General features: G+C 37.7%; 2 protein-coding genes across 6 annotated transcripts; one reads left to right on the top strand and one right to left on the bottom strand.

The window, feature by feature from the left end:
- On the top strand, positions 1 to 4,596 carry LOC131335965 (tRNase Z TRZ1). Of its 3 annotated transcripts, XM_058371541.1 has the most exons (9): positions 4 to 351; positions 952 to 1,114; positions 1,207 to 1,277; positions 1,392 to 1,487; positions 2,461 to 2,574; positions 3,462 to 3,530; positions 3,660 to 3,734; positions 4,069 to 4,163; positions 4,318 to 4,596. In XM_058371541.1, exons 1-8 carry the CDS (start codon positions 97 to 99, stop codon positions 4,141 to 4,143), a joined length of 918 nt encoding a protein of 305 aa, XP_058227524.1. In that variant the 5' UTR covers positions 4 to 96; the 3' UTR covers positions 4,144 to 4,163; positions 4,318 to 4,596. The 3 variants fall into 3 exon arrangements, with proteins under 3 accessions (XP_058227525.1, XP_058227524.1, XP_058227522.1); XM_058371539.1 differs by having other exon boundaries at positions 4,069 to 4,596; XM_058371542.1 differs by lacking the exon at positions 1,392 to 1,487 and having other exon boundaries at positions 1 to 351; positions 4,069 to 4,596.
- Positions 4,597 to 4,829: 233 nt separating this feature from the next.
- Positions 4,830 to 14,031, bottom strand: LOC131335964 (delta-1-pyrroline-5-carboxylate dehydrogenase 12A1, mitochondrial). Of its 3 annotated transcripts, none has more exons than XM_058371536.1 (16): positions 13,802 to 14,031; positions 12,445 to 12,524; positions 11,890 to 11,993; positions 11,594 to 11,661; positions 11,304 to 11,361; positions 11,051 to 11,164; positions 10,751 to 10,834; positions 9,988 to 10,092; positions 9,364 to 9,477; positions 7,786 to 7,917; positions 7,591 to 7,680; positions 7,288 to 7,377; positions 6,617 to 6,826; positions 6,055 to 6,165; positions 5,453 to 5,532; positions 4,830 to 5,363 (listed from the first exon to the last, which is right to left on the bottom strand). In XM_058371536.1, exons 1-16 carry the CDS (start codon positions 13,885 to 13,887, stop codon positions 5,225 to 5,227), a joined length of 1,665 nt encoding a protein of 554 aa, XP_058227519.1. In that variant the 5' UTR covers positions 13,888 to 14,031; the 3' UTR covers positions 4,830 to 5,224. The 3 variants fall into 3 exon arrangements, with proteins under 3 accessions (XP_058227519.1, XP_058227520.1, XP_058227521.1); XM_058371537.1 differs by having other exon boundaries at positions 11,890 to 11,988; positions 13,802 to 13,963; XM_058371538.1 differs by lacking the exons at positions 11,594 to 11,661; positions 13,802 to 14,031.
- Between the last annotated feature and the right edge of the window lie 2,180 nt (positions 14,032 to 16,211).

Raw genomic sequence — 16,211 nt, 5'->3', positions numbered from 1 at the left:
TCTCTCTCCTATAATTATTTCTCTCTATGTGCGACCTAGGGCTTTCCATCCGTCCCTCCGATCACTGCCCTCCCGTGTATACTTCTTGGTGTTGGAATGGAGATGAAGACAAAGAGTTCAGATTCAGCAGAGAAACAAGGTCACGTTGACTCAACGGGCTCAATGTCGGAGAAGAAGAAGAGAAAGGGAATGACGATAGAAGGGTACCCCATTGACGGTCTTTCAATTGCAGGGCACGAGACTTGCATTATCCTCCCCACCCTTAACCTGGCCTTCGATATCGGCCGATGCCCTCAACGCGCCGTTTCCCAACAATTCCTCTTCATCTCCCACGGTCACATGGATCACATTGTAAGCTCCTTTGCTTTCCCGGTTCTATTGTCCTCGTGTCCCTTCACTTCTCCAGAAATTAGTGCAGGAAACTATTCCCGCAAGAATAAAGTTAAAAAAAGTATTCTCTTTTATGCGGTCAATATTATAGGGCTGCAAGTCAAGCCGGGCTTTTGTGTGTTCCAGCTCGGCTCGTTTACAAAACGAGCCAAAAACACGAGCTCAAGCTCAGGCTTGACTTTAAACGACCCGAGCCTAATTTATTTACTAAACGAGCCTATGTAAACGTGCAGACACTACTTTTTCGAGCTGTGCCGAGCTTTGGAATCTAAGAATCTAATAGGTTGAAAGAATCTCGAGCGGAGAGATTCTCTGAAGATTTAATGTTGTATGATTATTACTCATTGTCAGTAGAAAACAAAAAAAACCCTCTTAACCTTTTGTTCTTGATGCAATGTAGAATCTAATAGGTTCCTTCCCTGATATAGTCTTGCGAATGGAGGTTAATGGCTGTTTTGTTCTGTTTGTCTTATTGATGTAATGATGCACCAATCTGCTAGGTTGTACTTGGGTCAAGTATTATGCAAGTTTCATTTCTTCATCTTGCTTGTTATTCTGCAGGGAGGTCTGCCGATGTATGTGGCAACTCGGGGCTTGTACAGAATGGCACCCCCAACGATTATAGTGCCAACAGTTATAAAAGAGTGTGTGGAAAAACTCTTTGAGGCACACAGAGCAATGGATCACTCAGAGCTGAAGCATAATCTAATTGGCTTGAATGTTGGTAGCATTCTATAAACTAGAGTAAACATAGCCTTCTGTGCTCCCTTCTTCTGGAGCCTCTTGGCCTTAACTTTAGACATGTTATATTTGCAGGAGAAGAGTTTCAATTGAGGAAGGATCTTAAAGTGAGAGCATTTAGGACTTACCATGGCATACCAAGCCAGGTGACATATTGATGTTTCTTCGTTTTCTATTCTAGTTATGCCACCTAGGGATGACATTAATTGTAACCCTCATTAGTTGACATGTAGTAACTGATGGTGCACATGTTTTGACAGGGCTATATAGTTTACTCTTTAAGACATAAACTGAAGCAGGAGTACGTTGGTCTCCCAGGAAGTGAGATTAAAAACTTGAAGTCATCAGGTGTGGAGGTTCGTCTTGATCATGGTAGTTTTATGCACGTTGGAATATAGTTGTCGAGATTTTACAAAAACTTATCCATTATTCGAGGAAACTTTACGTTTATTTTTTTGTTCTTTCCTCGTTTGAATCTTAGAGATGTATAGAAATAATAGGATTTGGGAAAGTTGTTGCCACATGCTATGAAGTAGCAGAGATTTTTTACCAAAAAAGGTTCTTTCGGTTGTTCAGAAATCCTGCTCATCTCAGTCATGTTATTAGTTCTTGTGTAGTATATTGCAACAGTTAACCCGCTTTCAACCAAGGCTTAAATCTTATCAGCATAATTTGTCAATTTCTTTGACCCATTTTTGGTCCTTGGATAATCTGAGAAAGTAGGGGAGTATGATTAGAATTTGTTTGTAGTTAGATTTTTGGTTCTTTCTTCATTTTCCCTACTTTCACCGTTTCAAGAGCAATATGGGAAGAACTTTGATGTTATGACCTGATTTTTGTTTGTTGCCGTCTCTCCTTGATATAGTGTTTGATAGTCTTAACTAGCTCAAATATATTGCTGCCCCAGTCTATGGCTTGTAAAATATTCTCTCCTTTAGAGCTGATAATCTGACGAAGAGTTTTTTATTTTTGCTTTATAAATCATTAGCAGCAATAGTTGGATCCTTTACCCACTCTTAATGTTACATGATGCGCCAGCAAAATGGAGGTTACAATTTAGGATGCTTAAGCAGTTGTTTACTTATACGGGGAACACATAAGATAATTCCTTTTCTCTATGTACTCCCAAACATAGATAACTACAGATGTATAGTCGCTGGATGTTTGGTAGCACTGGCTTTTATAACTAGTCCAATCTTGTTCAGCATATTACACAGCTGTGGTGTTAAACTTTTTGTTTCCTGAAGTACCTTTTCCTTCTGTTTGGTTTTGGTTTTTCCTGTTTGGGGGACTTATTTTCTTCATGCAATTGTGGGTTTGCATTTGCAGATTACAGACACTGTAACAATGCCTGAAATTGCTTTCACGGGAGATACCATGTCTGATTTCATTGTTGATGACAACAATATTGATGTCTTGAGGGCAAAGATTCTCATTATGGAGGTATAGCTCATTGCTGTTATGGGTCACTTATCTGCTATGAAGCACAGATACTTCTAGGTGGGAGTCATATCCATATTGTATCAGTATCGGATACCGATTCTCCTCCTATACTCAAGGATATGTATCCCTGAAGTATCCACAATATAAACAAATTATTTTTATTTTTGAAGTATCGCATACTTTTTGGATACTTTAAGACACGTATCCGAACTATTATGATATGAAGATTGTGACACTTTTTGCATAGTGGAGTAGTAGAGTAAAATTATTAGGAATATTGAAAATGCCAGATTTGTAGCACTTAACTTACTTTCTAGAGGCAGAGACAATGTGAAATTTTGAAAAAGTCTCTTCTTTTTTAGAATTTTTTGAGAATTTTTATTGTGTCCTTTTTAGATTTTCTCGTATCACTATATCCATATCGTATCATGTCGGTATCCCGTATCAATATCCATGCTTTATAGCTTATTTCTTGGGCTTACTGGCGGCTCTTTTTCTTTATATTGTCAGATTCACTTTTTTCTCCATTTTAAAATCTCATATGGATCGGATTCAAATAATTTTTTCTAACATTTATGACTTGAAATTGAATGGAAAATATCGAGCGAGGGCTTGAATATGTGACCAGGATCAGTTTGGGTGTATAACTAGCTGTAAATAGTTGACCTTGGCTCTGAGTCTCTGACCTATAGAGTATCTTATCTTCTGAATTGCAATCACTAAATCGCATTTTGTTTTGACCTAAGATTTCAAAGGAAAAACGCCATGCATATTTGTAGTAAAGTTGAACTTCGCTGATATGGATGTCCAGAATGACAACCTTCATTTTATTTGAGTTTTTTTACCCTCTTTAATATCATTTCTTTGTTTCCTGTCCTCCTTATCAGAGCACCTATGTTAGTGACATAGAGACAGTAGAGAATGCAAGAGATTATGGACACACTCATCTGTCTGAGGTTGAGTATCGGGAGCCTTTTTGGTGTTCCCATTTGTCTATTCCTTCTGAAAATTGTTGTATCTGTACCCTACTGGTGTTCTAATGCTCTTCACCCACCCTCTTTGTTTCCCCCTTGCTTTAATTCCAGATAATTGGTTATGCAGACAGATTTCAGAATAAAGCAATTCTTTTGATCCATTTTTCAGCTCGATATCAAGCAGATGTAAGATTCTATTTTTTGCATAATGTTTTTGCTTCTTTCTTCGATTTCTTTTATTAAGCAGGTTTATGACAAGAAATATGATTTGATGTTTATATGAACTTTAATGGCCACCACACATTAAAACGAAGCCAGTGGCGAATTTTGGCTTGCAAGAATTTTGAATTGAGTTTGTGAGAAGGGACTCTACAATTTAGTTTGTTTTCATAATCTTTAATGTCTGTGTTGTAGGTACTAATTTAGTCTTCTAAACTTTTCCTGTGGTGCTTGGTGGTAGTCACATTTGTGCTGCGTTTCCTTTGTATGTCTTAATTAAGTTGTCGATATCTTTTGTCAGGACATTCAAAATGCTATGTCCACACTGCCTCCCTCTCTTGCTGGGCGAGTTTTTACGCTAACTGAAGGTTTCTGATGAAAAAGTGGGACTCAAGAGTATGGTTCCTATAATTATCTCATCTTTCCTCATACATGATCCAGCCTTGCGACTCTTTTTCCAGATGGGCAGGGGTTTTGTGGATTACGTTTCTTTGTGATTCAATGCTTGAAATTTATGCCCTCATGGATGGATGCCATTTTTCTGTTGCAGAGGATCTGTGGCTATGTTTGAGTGAAGTAGACCATCCTGTCCATAAGGGAAGTAGAAATTAGTTCCAGAAACATCTCTGTTTAATGTAACTAAGGTTATAGTGTACTAGCGAGCTTGTTTAGTTTTCTACAGCAACCGGTATGAATGAGGCATTTCCGCACTTAAAAAAATGGTATCTAAGTGTTTTTAGAAGAGTTTTTGACCATGAAAACCTTCTTGAATATGTTTAGAACATTATCAGAATTTTAGAGGAAACCATATTAGAATTGATTTACAGGCTTCTGCAGTTGTGACTTATCATCTGGCGGTATCCTCGAGTGACACAAAACATATAATATCAAAACATTTCACAACCAAAACATTTCGCAGTGTGTTCAAGTGTCAAAACCCATACACATGCTGTCAAAACCCGGCGGCCTGGATGGTGCTTTAGGACAAACACTTGAGGAAACTTTGGGCTGGCTAACTTAAGACAGTTCATAAGTTTGTCCGAATGAGCTGGAATACAGATCTGACTCTCGAACAAGGGTATGCATTGCAAAGACGTGCAGGAATAATCCAAAATACAAATTACAACTATAGATGGGAACAGGAAGATTTGGCTTCCAGAAAAAAATAGAACTAAAAAAGAAAAAGGCTGAAACTAATGTCAAAATAAAACCTTGGGCGCATAGAAATCCCGACCAAAATTTCTCTTCTACTGGTTTTTTAAGATTGAAGAATTTAGCTCTCATCCTCGATTGTTGTGCTGCAGGCTTATTAACCATGCGATCTCTTTCTACTATCTTTCTAAGAAGGAAGAATTTAGCTCTCATAGTTCATTGTCATACTATAGATTTATTCACCAGCCACTTTTGCACTCTTGTTGATGTCCGTTTTTGCCCCCATCACTGAGACTATTTAGTACCTAGGTAGAGGCAGGAGTTTCCCATTTTTGAGGCAGGGGGCCAAAATCATATATGATTTCCCTATGGCACGACCAAACGAGCTTTATTGCTTCAGGAGTTCCTATTCCTGCTCCCCTTGGATCTCCAGCTGGCCCAAACCTGTGGCAAGATACAGTGTTCGATATTTTAAGCACTCATAAAAAAGATTCCATTATGCAAACCAAAAGTACTGCAGATTTTCAACCTACCAATGATTTTGTGGAGCGCCAGTCGTTCTTGCTCTTAGTCCAGCATAAGTAGTTCCATTTACCGATTTTCCAATAACTTCCTGCAAATTGGGTTTTCACAATAAGTATAATAAACCAACTAACAACGACCAGAGGTGCCCGTTCGGGAAAAACAGATTAGTGGAGGAGTTCCCATGATCACCCTTGTCAGCATCAGGCCATCAAACATACATCCTTGGTACCTTAAGGCTGTATTTGGATGATGAGGGACTTGTGGAGCCTGTGGAGGGATTTGTACAGAGAAAGGAAGAAGTATGGGAAGCATATAAAGATACAGTTAAACCTATATTCCTTTGTCTTTCTATCACTTTCACTTCTCTTTGTAAATCCCTCCACACTTCCATGATCCAAACACAGCCTAATTGAATCATATTTAAACAAAGCCAACAACAAACTTTCTCATGGTATCAAATGTAATGATTGCTCGGAAGTTGGATCAATATGAAACAAGAAGACAAAGGTGATTGGAAATCACAGTTCTGGGCAAGGAGATGGCATAATGGCATCACAAAAGGAGATCTAAAGCCCGAGAAAAGAATGAGAAAATAGACAGCGAGTCTTGCCTGCAGAAACAACTGATCGTTCGACACCACGGCAGCTGTTAAATGTGCATGCATCCTTTCAAGGGCATCCAATACCATTGGAAGCTGATTATCCTTGTATTCCGTAACAACCTGAGAGTTTAAGACATTGATTTAAGAGTTAGCTTTCATGCACATACAAATTTGCGTAACCACTCCTTAACACTTGTATCCTTTTGCACCTCTAAGAATTTCCAAAAAAAAAATGGAAGTATTAAATATTTGGCCAGAAAAAGTATACACTGCTATTTTGTCGTTTATAATTGCTGGCACATTCCAACTCAACAAAACCGATTTGGCAAGAAAAAGTATACACTGCTATTTTGTCGTTTATAATTGCTGGCACATTCCAACTCAACAAAACCGTGGCACAGGCAAGGATCAGAGACTCAGAAGCGTGTGATTTGTCCAATTCTCTCGGCAGCTTGAGTGCTCTCCTACTGAGGCCTTTTCTTTTCTTCTTTCAAATGGTTTTTGATGTACGCATCTACCAAATTAGACTAAAAAATTTTATGAAATTTATCTTTACCCCTTTTGTATATACCTGGAAAGGTCCAAATAGTTCTCTTGTTACAAGCTCATAATTGCTGTCCTTCAGTATTTCTTCCAGTGGAACAAAGACAGCAGTTGGTTTTATGGCACCATATATTGGAGGAATAGAATGGTTTTCTAAAGCTTTGCCTCCAAAGAGTAGCTTTGATCCCGGTATCTGAAGCAACTTATTCATGTGTTCTAACATTGCTTCTGTTGTAACCTGCCAAAAACAAAAAGTGAAACCCCGAATTAGATACATAATTTCAAGTACCATTTGAAGAAATGTGTGATTTACACAAAGCATGATGCAGTGATTCTGAAGCAGGATCGGCAGTACATAACAACAGATACATATGCCATTTGGTTTTCTGAATATTAAAAAGTCAAAGTCCGTAAAATGGAATTAGTAGCTATAACTTCCAGCATTGAAACTTCAATCGTTGCCCCCAGAGCTATATTCTTCATATGTGTCCGTGATAGAGAGACATACATTCCCCCCTATAGTTAAGCCTGTCTTATTCTAGAACAATTTTAGAAGTCCTAGGACAGAGTATAATGCCCATTCGATAGGTACAGGAGCATTTTTAACATTTAAGGCTCAAATTTCCAGGAAAGCATCTCTTTTAGCAATGTATTGTCAAGCAAGATTAATGACAACCCCAAAAACGTCAGGAAACTTACTGTAAGAACAGGGCCAATAGTTAAATCTTCTAATTTCCTCCTTGCCGCAAGATCATTCATTTGACGTAAGAGTGAACTCTTAGACCAGTTCTGCACAAGGGCATAATAACATAAATTTAAGAGAAAGCACAGACTTCATAATGATTCATGAGATTTACGGTCTTGTCAAATTGACTAGAACGTAGACAAAGGATAGAAATACAATACAACCAACTATTGCATAAAAACTACAAAGAAATCATCTTTACTTTAGAACACAAGCGTGAAAACACAATACATACACCTGAGAATGAACCAGCTTACCTCATGCATAAACAACATCGATTGCGCTGAGCACTTTTGACCACTACATGCATATGCATCTTGATCGCATACCCATGCAATGTAATCCACCTTCCAATAGAGAACCATGAAAGGATTCATTAGAAGTGCCTACAGCTCAAGAATCTACATACAAGAGGATTATGGAATATGAAATTAAATATTATAGTAATTAACCTCCTTGACATCAGGTCCAAGGATCTTCCAGTCAAATCCGGCATCTTCCATTTTGATGCGCCCTTTTAAGTCCACAGCCAACTTGTCTGCCACTCTTGAGCTTCCAGTAAAGAGAGTCATGCGTGGATTTGCCTGATAATGCAATTCAAGATGCTTCAAATGGATGCAAATTACCATTTCCACAACAAATCTACGTCTACTTCATAGTTCATATACTGTTAAGGGCCATAAAATTGTTCGGCAAAAAGATTTCTCCTTTTCTTTGATAGGTCACTGGTGTAGAGGTGACCATTGCCCATTAACAAACCTACAAATTGCAGTAAATCCTTGTGAACAACTAACAAGCACAAATTATGTAGTAGTTGAGAATGGTTGAGAGTTTAGTTTAGTTTAGTTTTGGTAATGGGTGGAGAGAGAAATAGAGTAATGATTGAATATAGGGGTAATGATTGGAGAGAAATAGAGAGAGATGGGAAAGTAATAATTGAAAAAATAGGGTAATGATTAGAGAAAGAAATAGAATAATGATTGAAAACAAAACTAAAACTAAAACTAAACCACGAACCGAACAAAGCCGTAGTCTTCTCTTAGGTGACTAGAACATAACTAGAGTCATAACATCTTGCCAAGTAGTAGTTGAGAACTCACACCTAAATTCCAAATCCCAAATACAAACCTGAAAAGGGGGTACCGTGCACGAAGCTCAAGCATATGCGGGTCTAGGGAAGGGTTGATCTATGCAGTCTTACCCCTGCAAACTGAGAGACTTTCCGAAATCGAACACATGACCTTCAGGCCATGATGGGGCAGCTTTATTGCTGCGCCAGGACCGCCCTTCCCAATACATATAAAAAATTACATAGGAACATGCTACTCAAGGATTCAGAGTACAGCTTCCGTATGTGTGGTGTCACCGAATGCATTGGTCTAGTGGTAGATTGGCCCTGGAAAGATAGGAGAAAGGTTTGTTGTACGTGTTGTTTATGATTTCTAAATTAATTACATCAAAGTTGCAGAATTTCATTCGCCAGAAAATAGAACAAAATAGGAGATCCCATTCTTCACTTCTCCTAACAGGATGCAAAGCTCAATATGGAGGGTCATCCAACCTACTTTTTGGAATATAATTCAACTGCGAATCCAATTTGATTTGAACTGAGATCAACTGTCAATCTTCTTCAACAGGAAAGAGGGCAATTTTTTGTTTGTAGAAAGGCATCATATACTTTTTCTATCAAACTTCCTTCCTTATAGGGAAAGCAAAAATTAGGATTGGTACATATCCCAATTTCTAGGCCTTCTAGGAATAGGATTAACAAGTACAAGTACACCTAATGACAGTGAAATAGAATCTGTTTAATGCGCATGGCCTTATCACCAATACCACTACGTACCCCATACCACCATCTAGAAGCCTGCACCAATGGTAAACATCCTACACCTTAAACAACCATAAAACCAGAAGAAGAAGCTACATATTGATAGATTGATATGCTTTATAAACTGAACAAAGGCTCTGGGCTCTGGATGGACTCAAGGGAGGTAGTGTTGGGCAATTTCACTTTGAGGAAAACCGACCTCCAACAAAAGCTTGTTCATTGTCTTGCCATCAGCATTGATGAAGTCAACATCCTCCACGGGTAACCCACAATCATGGAGCAACCGAAGCATTTGTTCCATGACAATGGATACCTGAGAAACATTTCATTTGTTGGTAAATGGTAGGTAAAAGTGGTTGCACAAGAAATATAACTTGAATCTTGAACAAATCGAAAGCTAATAAAAGAACAAGAAGATGATAGAGTACAATCCTTTTTGTTGGTTTTGGGTTCTCCCTTGAGCCCACTGATTTCCTCATAAACCATCATACGATGATAGTCAATGGGAGAAACAAATTGACTGGGCATGCACAAAAGTTATTGAAATGTGTAAAGTGAATTTGTTTGGCTAACGACGGTAGGCAGACGATCAAGGCCTTCATGTATGAAAGAAAACGAGAACTCACTCAACTTGGTCTGAAAACTTTTTTTGAATCTTTTCCGTGAAGTGAAATGCTAATAAACCAAGTTCCTTCCCCGCTCACAAGTTCGGTAGTTCAGGATTACCAATTATAAAGGTCTCAAAGAACTGGAATCTCATACGGCGGAGCATCAATTTATGGCTCACTACTTAGAATATCTAAAGGAACTTGTAAGAGCTCACCTTACTATCAACTTTAAGAACAGGCTTATTGCCCATGTATAGAGCACCCATCAATTGAAGCAGTGGAATCTCTAACGGAAAATTGAAAGGAGTAATTATTGTCACCTGCACATATAGTTTCTTCAAAATCTCAACTGGTAATGAAAATGCTTATCATAAAGAGACACTCTACTGTTGTGAGGAGCATAGTTTGTAGAATGACAGAGTGAATTGTCATTAGCAAATGATATTCCTGTTGGATTAAAGTTGACTTTGGCTCAAGACCAATCTCATCAACATAGCTGACAACAAGTGAACGTAGTATGCTAAAAGGCACTGTATATCTCTTCTATAACTACATGTGTTGAAGAATCTTACTTACGGAAGTAGTTGGTAGGTGGAAGTTGGATGTAGTAAAATGATTTCAGCTAGAACCAGCTTCAGACAATTAGAATCAGGGGTGAAGCTTTGCCATTGTGGACAATCCAAATTGTGATTCTGGTTCAATACAAATAACTCACTAAGTGTTCCACCATCTCCGTTGATCCACCTAAACTAAAACCTCCTCTTCCAAGAAGTCTTATATATGAGGAACTGATGAATAATAAGTATAAAATATCCATTTCTTCTGCTTCATTTCCAATGGATCTAAGTATCATATCTGGAATATAACAGGTTCTGACCTGTTATTCCCCCCCACCCCCCAACACACACATTTTTATTTGCATGAGTAACTATGATTACCAAAAAAAAAAAAAGTTAGAACAAGAGCTTCAACACTTACAGGGCCATAAGGCCAACGAAAACCATGACTTTGTTGCCCAAGATGGTTCCCAGGTACTGCAAATGACCTAGCCAAGAAACGGACCTGCCAGAAAGCGTGAAGATGAAAAAACAAACAGATGAAATGATGAACAGAAAAGCTTGGCGGTGCCATTCAAAAATTTTCAGATCCGTCATAGTATTTTTGGTAATTAAGATTCGTAATACGTATGCTCAAAGAAGCCAAGAAATGAAATAAACAAAGGAGAGCAAAACTTAAATAGAAAACCAAAAAGATTGATAACTACAATACGCTACGTACCTGATCACCACAGAAATTTTCCAGAAATTTTCTGGTGACGAAAACTTCACCAAGAGCCTGCTGGTAACTCTTTGGAGACACCCTCTGTATTAGCCTAGTGAAGAAGTCGGACACCTGAAAGGCAGACGTAATTCCAACTTATATCTAGAGTAATGACGTTCAACAAGAGAACATGACATAAAATGTATGAGGGAAGGGCAAAAAAAGAAATATGCTGTAAAATAAGTTTTTTATTGGCCTTAAATATTTTTACCTTTGGTTGGGAAAGCATATGAGCTGCCTTTACAGATACGTCCCCAAGCATAAGATACCTGAAAGAAATAGCTTTAGACAATTTAGTTTGACTCTCAAGTAACTTCAGTATCATAACAAATTTGTTTTAGTAACAAAAAGCTAGTAAAATTCATTACTTTCTCTAGGAAAACATTTCTCAGGCAAGTACTAACAAGAAAACACGACAAGGAGACATCCAAAAAAAAAAGGGAATTAGGCTTAGAAATAAGAGGAATCAGGCTGAGAAACAAGAGATTAGGGAATGCAAACCTCTCTGGCTCTTTGAATGGATTGTGCAAACCATGTTTGGGGCACTTGGACAGGCTCTCCACAAATGGCTGTGTAAACATTGACTAGTCAATAGTTAGGGAAAAAAATGTGTACATATGTTTTTTGAAACGAAATATTTCTTAATTTTCAAGAGTTCACATTTATGAGATAGGTGCAAACTTGAGATAGCGGGAAGTTACCAAGATGAGCACTAAAAAATACTCCATAGAACAGAAAAAGAGATCTCAGTATAAACGATGCAGAAATTCCATTGTTTAAATATTCAGTTAAAATACCTGGATTCCTTTTTCATCTATTTCAGCAACTTTGATGAAAGACTCGCCATTTAAAGGATCCAGAATCGTGTTCCATTTAGAGGATCCTGTCCATTTGCCCTGCACTAAAAGTTAAGACAACCAGATTCATAAAACTTGATGTTTTGAAGTGATCTAAAGTAATTCATAAAACTTGATGTTTTGAAGTGATCTAAAGTAAGACACTAAGGCAGTAAGACCAATTCTTTGTCAATACCCAAGGCAAAATCAATTGTTGTCTCAATCTCTGAAAAAAAAAAGTACCAGTTTATTGTGTTAAAGATCGTCAACAATAATTGGCCAAGATTATAGTTACTTGCCAATAATCAGGAGGAGACGTTAACGTAAATTAAAGAACGTAAAGATAATGATATATCACCCATATGAATACCATTGTGATTTAGAGCTACAACGCTCTTCAACTGTTTGAAAACTTTTGCCCTTTTCTGCACCAATATTTCCCCTTCAAAGTATCTGTTGGATTTACTTCTTGGAAATATGGAAATATAAAAACATGCTGTTAAAGTTGCGGCATACCCAAGTTGTGTACTTCAGCAGGTTGGGAACCTGAAATTTCTTCAACATTTACAGTCGCAAAAGGTAACGAATGAATGCATCTGCGTTAGAAACGGAAGAGAATGTAACAATCAAAAACAGTAAGCAGGAAATCAGGATACCAATTCACGCATATAACTTGACAACCAATATACGCGTACAGTACACGTTCTTTCAAACAAAGTATCTACACCATCAATGATGTGTAACTAGGGCACATCCAATTTACACTACCATGCCAGTGTAGTTTTTGAAACTAGCACTTTCATGTTAATACAGTCTCGACAAATTAAGTTGTAGACTTATTTAACTCCTCCCTTAAAGTATGACCATATGTCCTCATGGACTGAATGTTGTTGATTTGAATGGAAACAACCCAAGGGGCTGGACTCGATACCCAATTATCAGAAAAATAATGATGCCGCCATTGATTGATTAAACACACAGTAATAGAACTTTGCTGTCATTGATTGATTACAACAAGAAAGGAACAAGACAAAGAATAAACTTGCAAGTGGAGCCGTAGTCCAATGGTGGGCACGATTGTACTCCTATTGTACTCCTCTGCATTAGGTGGTGGTTTCAAACCTCACCCACCCCATCCCCAATTCCCTAGTTAGAGAAGAATAGATTTATTGAACTGTACCTTAGTAGCAAGAAGCATGGCGGGGGAGCGGAGGCACCTAGAAGCTCCTAAGGTTGGCGCATATAAATTATATATAAATACGTATATAAAATATCTTAAAATACTTGACCATTGGAAGTTGAGATTTACAATTTGCAATACTTCTTGACTGATATGATTTTCATACTCTCAATTCCACAATGGCATAACTCACTAACAAAGAGAATAACAGCCTTTCAGGCCAGATAAGCTTCTATCTCAGTTAAGAGCGAGCTCACGTCAAGCTCTCATCTTGGGAGCGTCAATTCGAGCTCCCGTCTCGGGAGCACATCCATTTTAAAAGGATCCTGCTACTAAACTGTACCCGAATTAAAACAATAAACCTAGTTATCAATTGGAAATCATAGTAGAGAAATTACAGAGACAATTGTTACAGATAGAATCGACAGTTGCATGCAGTTCACAAAAAGTAAAAGAAAAGGTCCAGTACTAATGACTAATGAACATCCCAATAATGGTAGACGATCAAACAGAAGGGGAAAAACGGCTAATTGATTGATTGAGCACCACAAATGGAAAACTTAAAAGAAACCCAATCGTCAGGAACTTAGGATTGGGACCAATCATCAACCACCGAAAACCCAGATTAGTTTGTAACCCATTTCAAGAGACCCATAAACTGAAACCCAATGATTATGCGAAAAGGGAAATTACCTTGATGAATTGAATGAGGCTAACCAATTGAAGGCCTTTTGGGGAACTCTGGCTCTCATTTCCCTAAAGGCTTGTAATCTGTGCATGGTCTTTGTCACTTTTCTGATGAGCTACCGAAGAGAATAGATCAAAAACCACCTCACTTTTGATCTACTTATATACGTCTCTCTCTCTCTCTCTTCTTTTCTTTTTTCAACCAAAACCCACTTCATATTTCGAGAAATTTTATTAAACCCTTTAAAGGAGGTTTTTTGAACTGATTAAGGGCCAAGGTTGTGTCATCATTATTCATCAGTTTTGGTTTTGGTTAGCAGAAAGTCTACACACACAATCTGTGCACAAATTGTGCACAGATTTCATTGTGGGACTCACCACGGGCCCCACACAAATCATCTAAGCTGTTCATTAAATGTAAAACGTTTTTTCAAGGGTCTCCGTGTAAAATAATCTCAATCCAATACCTATAGGTGCTCGATTCAATCATATAACTTTTCATTATCCAGAAATATGAATGAAAAGTTAGATGGTTGGATGAAGCACCTATAGGTATTGGATCGAGCTTATTTTTAACGAGAACCCTTGAAAAAATGTTTTACATTTAATGAACGGCTCGGATGATTTGTATGGGATCCGTGATGAGCCCCACAACACAATATGTGCACAGATTACTGTGTATAGCAGGACTGGTTAGCTTAGTTAGTGAAGTATGGAAGTGCTGCCATTTCAATTTCCAATAACGTTATCCACTGTTCAAATGCCCATGCCCTATAAAGGGACTCTGTTATAAGGGCTTTTTAATCCACTGTGATCCGACCTCAGTGATATACTATAATTCTTTAAATTGTCATGGTTTTTTCTCTCAATTATTGCACTGCGCTTGAGCCATTGATTCTCGCAAATTTTACTAGTTTAGGAAATGTTTTCTAAGACGTGTTCACTTTCGCGTTCCTGCAGCCGCAAACGAATCATGTGACTTAAGGTCATATAGAGCATTTCTAAGTGGACTTAATTCAACCAAAGGATGTTATACAATTTAGACTTTGTATTTACCATTGGATTTAGAAAATTTTGGAGATGATTGAAATATATCTTTCAATAATATTTACCTAGCACGAATTGACTATCCAAAAATTAACTGGGGCTAGCTCAGTTGGTCTTAACTCTTATATTTCACTAAGAGATCAAGAGTTCGAATTGGCCCTGAAGGTAAAGACCGTACATAATCCCCAATGGCCCTAAGATTTGAGATGGTTGGTCTCTGTTTGTGAAACCAAAAGAATCCAAAGAGTCCCACATCAGGACTTTGGAAAAAGTTATATAAATGGAAACTCGACCACTATATAACTTAAGGTTAACATTTTGAGCTATGTGGTTAGGCGAATGGTTAGCAAGAGTCGTTACAGTTAGTATCAGAGCACAACCCTAGTCTACATGGTAGGGGCCTCCTCTAAAATCTGGTACAAACACATTGATTGTGTTGTACAGAACTAAGTGCCACACTATAACCACTAGGAGAAGGTTGCTGGGCTAATGCAACGAGGACGTTGCATCATAAGGTGGAGAGATTGTGACACCCCAAGGATCCAAAGAGTCCCACATCGGGATTTTGGAAAAAGTTATATATATGGAAACTCGACCAGCTACTATATAACTTGAAGTTAACCTTTTGAGCTACATGGTTAGGCAAATGGTTAGCCGGTCAGTTAAGGCGGGTCGTTACACCGTTGAATTCGGACATGCGACATCATGATCAAGCACTTATTGCTTTCTCATGCCTACTTTGCCAATCCCTTCTTTCTTTATTTTTTCCTATGATGGAGTTATTTCTTGTATTGATTGAATTGTTGGGTTTGATTATCTCGTGAACTCTCACAATTGATGTATTGTTTTAGATTTGTACTTTGTATTCCATACACATGATGTGAATGACATCTTCTATCAATTGGCAAAAAAAAAAAGACAAAATTGATTATCCAAAACTTGGGATTTATTTGCCATTTGTACATCCAAAGATGAAAAACACTCAACTTGACTATGAACGAGTGGAAATCAAGTGGTTGAGTCTAGGTGAGGTTTTGAGTTTGATTTTTGATAGCTGCAAATCTCTAGATTAGTGTGTAGCAAAATAGACGATGTCGTTGGAGATTTGAGGAAAAAGTAAAAGAAGTATTTTTATTTAAAAGGATAAGGATGACTAACCACAACAACATGCTTGGATGGGTAATTACTAATAAGAATGTGAATATTTGTAGTTGGAATATTTTTGGATAATTTGTTAGGCGTAGTATTTCTTAATTGAAGCTTAATACGAGTTAAAATCACTCAAATTTTTAGCATATTTATTCACACTGCATTGCATTTTCCGTCAAGCACTATAAAGAATATATGGGAGGAATTTTGTTCACCCTCG

Source organism: Rhododendron vialii, chromosome 8a (assembly GCF_030253575.1).
Source record: "Rhododendron vialii isolate Sample 1 chromosome 8a, ASM3025357v1".
Taxonomy (NCBI): Eukaryota; Viridiplantae; Streptophyta; class Magnoliopsida; order Ericales; family Ericaceae; genus Rhododendron; species Rhododendron vialii.
This window is presented reverse-complemented; position numbering and strand designations above follow the sequence as displayed.